Consider the following 7,439-nt stretch of genomic DNA (forward strand, 5'->3'; position numbering starts at 1 on the left):
ATGAAAATGGAGGAGGAAGATCCAGTGAGTGGGATGCAAGAGCGGGAAGCCAAAGGTGGCAGAAAAGACGTTCACATCCTCCAGGCGGGGACTCTTGGAGAGGCCTTGGAGGGAATACCTGAAGGAATTCTGGTTAAACAGGAACCAGCTGAGGGTCCCCTGCAGCAGTGGGAAGCCCAGTGGCAGGAGTTCCTGAAGACTGTGGAGAGCCCTCAGTCCAGGTGGGTGATTTCAGAGTTGCCTCAGGAACCCACCCCCTGGGATGACACCAAGGCCTTCCTGGCCTCCTTTGAGCAAGTGGCTGAAGCCTGCCAGTGGCCCAAGGAAGAGTGGGCGGCCCGTCTCCTGCCAGCCCTCAGGGGAGAACCTGAACAAGCATTTAGCAACTTGGCTATCCGAGACAGGGGTGATTATGCAAAGGTGAAGGTGGCCATTTTGCGAGGGGATGCCATGCGGAGGGAAAAGCAGCGCCAATACTTCCGCCGTTTCTGCTACCAGGAGGCCGAGGGGCCTAGAGGGACGTACAGCCGGCTCCAGGAACTTTGTCACGGATGGCTGAGGGTAAAGAAACAGACCAAGGAGCAGATCCTGGAGCTTTTGATCCTGGAGCAGTTCTTGACCATCCTGCCCCCGGAGATCCAGAGTTGGGTGAGGGAAAGCGGCCCAGAGACCTGCTCCCAAGCAGTGGCCCTGGCTGAGGAGTTTCTGCAGATGCAACGGGAGGCCCACAGACGGAAGCAACAGGTGAGATGGTTTCACCCTTGTCAGTCATGGGAGAGTGTCTGGTTTGGGCACAGGAAGCTCCTCTAAGTCATATTCTTAATTTGTTATAATCGTTCTTGTTTAATCTGTCTGACAGTGGCTCTCCAGGGTCTCAGGGAGAGGCCTTTCACATCATCTGTAACCTGAGATCCTTTCAACTGGAGATACCAGGGATTGAACACAGGACTTCTGAATGCAAAGCAGAGGCTCCACCATTAAGCCATGGCCCTCTCCCTAAATGAGTCAAACCCTTGGTCTGCTTCATCCTTTCACCTGGAGATGCTGAGGGTGGAATTTAGGACCTTCTGTATGCCCAGCAGATGCTCTTTGACAGAGCTAGGACCCCGCCGCTCTAAATGAACCTGCCTTATACTGAGTTAGATGCTTGGTCTACCTCATCCTTTTAACTGGAGATGCCAGGGATTGAACCTGGGGCCTTCTGCATGCCAAAAAGATGCTCTAGCACTGAGCCAAGGCCCCTCCCCACAAGTCTTACAGCAAATGGGAGCAGGTAGCCATCTTAGTCCTAGGTTTGAGGACAGGTTGCCCTAGCTTAAGCTGGCAAGAGTGAAAGGTGGCTCCGTTGTGGTGAAGGCATGGCCCGAACTTTCCCCATCAATTCTAAAAGGGATCATTGATTCTTGCTGCTCTTTCAGGTGCTGACAAAACACAAGGCGGTGGCTCTGAGTCCCTTAGAGGCAGAGCTTGCTCCGACTGGGCCTAGGGAGAGGCAGCCACCTCAGGAGGCCCAGCCAGAGATCAATGAGGAAGCCAGGCTTCGGGGTAAGTATGTTAACGGCCACTCTGTGGTTGGTGGGTTGTATTGATATGTGTCATGTTCAATTCTGGCTGTAGGCTTCTGATGGTTACCTTCTCATGTTATTGAGTATGTTACTGGAATCGTGCTGGAAATCTCATATGGGCTTCTTGTCAAAGCCACCATCACACCTAGAGCAGGGATCTTGAAACTTTATGGTTCAGTACAGAATTTTAAAGAATATCTCTCTGCTTGGAAGTGGGTTCTAAGCTCTTCAGCAAATCCCACAGAACTGCATATCCAAGGCAGTGTTGCGTGGGGTTCAACCCCAAATGGTGGCTGAGATCTTGCGATGTAGTCTTCTGAGATCTCAGCAGCCATTTTGGTTGCTAGGCAACTCTCACCAGGAGTGGAGTGGGAAACTAGAGATGAGGGAGATAATAGGAGCGGGAGTAAATGGGGGGAGGCAGGGGGAAGAGTGGGGAAAAATGGGAGCCCGGTGTGTGTGTGTGGGGGAGTGGAAACATTGCCAGAAATGGGGCCAGTGGGAGAATGGGATTCCACTCCCCTGCAAAGTAGCAAGATCATTACTCTTGTCCAGCACTCTTTTTCCTACATTGGCCCATCCAGTGTCACAAGGAAGCCCCCAAACAGGGCAACGGCCCTCACAGCAATTGGCAATCAGCAGCATTGCACTTCTGAGCCTGGAGGTCCCTTTGGATAGAGTTAGTAAAGGTAAAGGTAAAGGTTCCCTTGCTCGAAAGCCAGTCGAATCCGACTCTAGGGTTGCGGTGCTCATCTCCGTTTCAAAGCCGAAGAGCCAGCGCTGTCCGAAGACGTTTCCGTGGTCATGTGGCCGGCATGACTAAACGCCAAGGCGCACGGAACGCTGTGACCTTCCCACCGAAGTGGTCCCTATTTATCTACTTGCAATTTCTTGCTTTCGAACTGCTAGGTTGGCAGGAGCTGGAACTAGAGACAGGAGCTCACCCTGTCTTGCGGCACCTGGGTCTTGAACCGCTGAACTACTGACCTTCCACAGCCTGCAGTTCAGCGTCTTAACCACTTGAGCCACCGCAGCTCCAACACAAATCTGTCCAGCCTCCTAAGCAGGTGTCTGTCATTGCATCTTGTGGCAATGAGTTCCACCAGTCACATTCTCTCATTCACCTGTCAAAATTGTTATGTTGTTCCATATGATCTAGAAAGCTGAAATTAGGTACATGTATAACCAAAGATGCTCTGACTAGTAAAGGGAGGAATTATATGAATTGTGGGACATTTGTATACCACCTAGTCAGAGTCTATGACACGATGTACATTTGTCAGTTTCTTTGTCCTTATAATCATCTAGAAGATGCTTTGAACACTTGCCCTATAAAGCAGAGTGGTTGTCATCTCTTTTAAAAAAACACACGTGTTTCCCTGTGTCTCCATCTCCTACTCTTACAATTTAAGGAGAATCACACCCTATTGAATCCAGTATGACTTACTTCTGAGTAAATGTGCTCATGCCTGGGCTCTAGATCAAGTCAGTAATTTAAGACTGCATCTGTGGTCATTTTTATGCTCACAACAGCCCTGTGGGTTAGGCTGAGACTGAGTGACTAACCCAGTCTTCCAGTGAATTTTGTGGAGAGCATGGATTTGAATCTTCGTCTCCGCAGATGTAGTATCTCATTCTAATTCCCTCATTGCCTGTCCCAAAGGTACCCACGCTCCCCCTTGTAAATTTGACTGAATCTCCCAGCTATTGATTGACATTTAATAACTGTGGATAGATGGAGATCGGTATCTGTGTTAGTCTGTCAGTAGCATTACAAAAGAGTAAATGTCCAGTAGCACCTTATTAAAGACTAACAAAATTTGTGGCAGGGGAGGAGCTTTCATCAGTCACTGCTCACTTCTTCAGATGCAGATTCAGATTCAAATATCTGAAGAAGTGAGCGGTAACTCATGAAAGCTCATACCCTACCACAAATTTTGTTAGTCTTTAAAGTGCTAGGTAAAGGTAAAGGTCTCCCTTGCTTGAAAGCCAGTCGAATCCGACTCTAGGGTTGTGGTGCTCATCTCCGTTTCAAAGCCGAAGAGCCAGCGCTGTCCGAAGACGTTTCCGTGTTCATGTGGCCGGCATGACTAAACACCAAGGCGCACGGAACGCTGTTACCTTCCCACCTAAGTCGTCCCTATTTATCTACTTGCAATTTCTTGCTTTCGAACTGCTAGGTTGGCAGGAGCTGGAACTAGAGACGGGAGCTCACTCCGTCATGCGGCACCTGGGTCTCGAACTGCTGAACTACTGACCTTCCACAGCCTGCAGTTCAGCGTCTTAACCACTTGAGCCACCGCAGCTCCTTTAAAGTGCTACTGGACTCTTATTTAATAAATGTGTCATTGTGGGTTGTATTATACAACCCATTTCTGCTCTGAGGAGAATTCAGGGCAAAAGTCCTCACTAACCGGAGGAAATCGTGGGGGATCCAACGGTTTATTTTTAACTCTTTTCCCCCTCTGAACAGTCGATGCACCTTTGTAAACTGATGCTTATAAACAGAACTAAAAATGTGGTAAATTGTTAATCTTTGATACAGATTAGATCTAGTGTTGAATGAAAGCTTGCTAGAATTAAGAGGTTTTTAATCCGTCTATGGAAACTTAGTAGGAGGCTTAGGGCCAAACTTAACGATATGGAGTTCCTGAGATATAGCACCATTTTAGAGGCTTTTTGGGTTTTAAGATTACCACAGGGGCCTGATCTTACCGGGGATTGTGGCACTGGGGGATGAGGGGTTCCTGCCACCCCCCATGCTGTTTTTTACATGCCAAAATGGCCACGTGGCCTCTATTCTGGGCCTTTCCCAGAGCCACCTAATAAGACATAACCTAGAATTAGCCTGTTCTTAAAGGTAGGGCACTTCATACATAGAGATGACAACTGTTTGTCATAAATCAACTTTTTATTACATTCATGACTCCACTTTTCAACTGTAAATTATTTATCTGTTTAAAAAATGTGTATGCTGCATTTCCACAGGCCTACCTGAAGAGTAAAAAAATTAAATCAGCATAAAATGTCAATAATAAACGATCCCTCCGAGCTGAATTAGGACAACCATCTCTTGAAGCTAGGGCCTGGATGAAGGCTTTCCCCCTTAAAGTTAAAATTATATACCGCAACAACATCCAAGAGGGATATCTCGGCTTAGTCAGAGAAGACTCTTATATTTCCCACTGGGATAAACTTGCCGAGCAACAACTACAGTTTCTCAGTCTTTCCTTGGATTCCCTTTATTCAGTTACCAGACAGGAAGCCATAAGAATGATTAAGAAATGTCTGTTTAAGTACGATCATAACAGCACAGTCTGTAGAGCACAATGTATTTGTTCTACTCAGTTTTGTCTTAGCTCAGGAAGAATGGCTCCAGAGTAAACTAATTTATGCAGTACCCAGATTGTTCGCTCACAACTTTAATGCCAGTAGCTCATAAAGTAGAATTTGTGCTCACAAGACTCCACAGCTTAGAGGGAGCACTGGATAGAACCAATTTGAATGGTTGCGAAATCCAGTGCTCCCTCTGTGGAGTCTTGTGAGCAAAAATTCTACTTTATGAGCCACTGGCATTAAAGTTGTGAGTGAGCAATCTGGCTACTGCATAAATTAGCTTGCCCTGGAGCCATTCTTCCTGAGCTAAGACAAAAATGTGTGAGCCGGAGGCTAAAAAAGTGTGAGCTAGCTCACACTAACTCAGCTTAGAGGGAACACTGGTTCTATCTTTTTCTATATTTTAGTAATCTGCTCTAAGACAGTTTGGTGTAGTGGTTAAGTGTGTGGACTCTAACCTGGGAGAACTGGGTTTGATTCCCCACTCCTCCACTTTCAGCTGCTGGATGACCTTGGGCAAGCCGTAGTCCTGTCAGAGCTGTTCTCGAAAAAGAGCAGTTTCTGTCAGAGCTCTCTCAGCCCCACCTACCTCACAGGGTGTCTGTTGGGGGGTGGGGAAGGGATGGGAAAGGAGTTTGTAAGCCTCTCTGAGACTCTGAGTGAAGGGCGGGGTATAAATTCAATCTCCTCCTCCTCCTAAATTAAGCAGTATGAGGTAGTAGTAGTAGTAGTAGTAGTAGTAGTAGTAGTAAACAATCAAAACATCCTGAGGCCTAAAAATGATATTCATAAAACAGTCTAGAAGCGGACCATATTAAAGAGCTTAAGAAATGCTCACAGAAACATAAAAGGATTTTGAAACACACAGATTAAGTGTTTCTTTCACCTCCCCTCCTTTATTTTTTCCCAAAAGGTTACATGCAGGTGAGAAAACGTGCAGAGAAAACCAATCCTATGGACTGTTTGGAGCTTGTGGAAACAGGTGGCAGTTTCCAAAGAACAATGGAGACCATTTCTGAGGGAGGAGGAAGAACTCAGGAGGGCCCCGATGGGCCGCAGAGAACTCACCCGAGGAACAGACTGAGCAATTCCAGTTCTGGTGGGGTAAGGAAGGTCCTCAGCGAAAGCCTAGCGGGGCCCAGAGATGTGACCTGCACTGTTGCTGAGGGAGCCTTCAGGGAGGAACTGGTCCTTCCCAGACATGAAGGACCCCCTAATCAGGATGCATTCTCACAATGCGGAAGGAACGTCGTTCGCAAAGACCTGCTGATGCGGCATCAGCGAATCCATGCATTGGACAAACCGCGGAAAAGCTTGTACAGTGGGAAGGCCTTTTGTCCAAGGCCAAGCCTGGTGTTTCACGAAAGAACCCAAGCGGAGGAGAAACCCTTCCAGTGCTCCGGCTGCGGGAAGCGGTTCACTCGCAATTCCCTCCTCATCAAACACGAAAAGACCCACGGGGGAGAGAAACTCTACAACTGCTCGACCTGTGGGAAGGGCTTCGTTTATAGCTGGAACCTCATCAAGCACAAGAAGAAGCACACGGGCGAGAAACCGTACCAGTGCACGGCCTGTGGGAAGACCTTCTTTGAGCGTTCAGACCTCCTCAGACATGAGAGAACCCACACGGGAGAGAGACCCTATAAATGCTCGCTCTGTGAGAAGTGTTTCAGTCAGAAGTGGCTGCTGATCAAACATGAACGAACGCATATGGAATAGAGGAATGCCTGCAGTGCAGGAAGAGATCCCCTTTCGGGCTAAGGCCGCTTTTATTATAAAAGTATACATACAGGAGGAAATACATATACATGCTTATTGTTTGGGAGGGACTGTATCAGAAAATCATTGCTTAGGATTTCACGAAGCAGTGGTCTCCAACCTTGTGAAGGCTGTGGGTATTTTTGGAATTTTAAGAACAACCACAAAATGGCTGCCATAGAGAAGACGGCTAACCACAAAATGTAGGCATGCCAAGTGCTCGCTTCAGGCAGGCCATCTCACACGGACGAGCCTTCCTATCTGCTCTCGCCTTTCAGGCCAGTGGGGGCAGAAATGATGTCAGGCTATGTACCAGGGTCCAGGGCTATTTTTGGGCAGGAACGCACAGGAACGGAGTTCCGGCTGGCTCCCAAGTTGGCCACACCCAGCAGGAACTCATTAGCATAATAGGCCAAACCCAACAGCAGGAACTCATTAGAATTGGCTACATTAGGGGTCTGTGGCCTAATGTGCAAAGGAGTTCCTGCAACAAAAAAAGGCCCTGGGTTTTGACAACAAACAAGATAAACAGAATAAGAAGGGAAAGGTGGGTGTGGCTGGATGACCACACTTCTGGTAACATGGGAATGTGGCCTAATATGCTAATGAGTGGTGCAGTCAGGGGTGTGTGACCTAATAGGCTAATGAGTTTCTGCTGCTGGGTGTGGCCTATTATGCTAATGAGTTCCTGCTGGACTTTTTCTACAAAAAAAGCCCTGCCAGGGTCACATCCAGACAAAAACCCAGATGTGACATAAAACGTCAGCTGATGTTCTAGAT

At 47.8% G+C, this 7,439-nt stretch overlaps 1 protein-coding gene across 1 annotated transcript; it reads left to right on the plus strand.

Moving 5' to 3' along the window:
• LOC107107606 (zinc finger and SCAN domain-containing protein 31-like) lies at positions 1-7,036 on the plus strand. The gene is made up of 3 exons (XM_015407914.1): positions 1-744; positions 1,419-1,545; positions 5,815-7,036. Exons 1-3 carry the CDS (start codon positions 1-3, stop codon positions 6,618-6,620), a joined length of 1,677 nt encoding a protein of 558 aa, XP_015263400.1. The 3' UTR covers positions 6,621-7,036.
• The last annotated feature ends 403 nt before the right edge of the window (positions 7,037-7,439 follow it).

This window comes from Gekko japonicus, unplaced genomic scaffold (genome assembly GCF_001447785.1).
Source record: "Gekko japonicus isolate JY-2015 unplaced genomic scaffold, Gekko_japonicus_V1.1 scaffold4805, whole genome shotgun sequence".
Classification (NCBI taxonomy): domain Eukaryota; kingdom Metazoa; phylum Chordata; class Lepidosauria; order Squamata; family Gekkonidae; genus Gekko; species Gekko japonicus.

Bases quoted from the DNA above. Each gene is read 5' to 3' on its own strand.
- LOC107107606 (XM_015407914.1), top strand. From the start codon at position 1: ATGAAAATGGAGGAGGAAGATCCAGTGAGTGGGATGCAAGAGCGGGAA. The intron at 745-1,418 runs GTGAGATGGTTT...CTGCTCTTTCAG, and splicing joins CCCACAGACGGAAGCAACAG to GTGCTGACAAAACACAAGGC. The intron at 1,546-5,814 runs GTAAGTATGTTA...TTTTCCCAAAAG, and splicing joins TGAGGAAGCCAGGCTTCGGG to GTTACATGCAGGTGAGAAAA.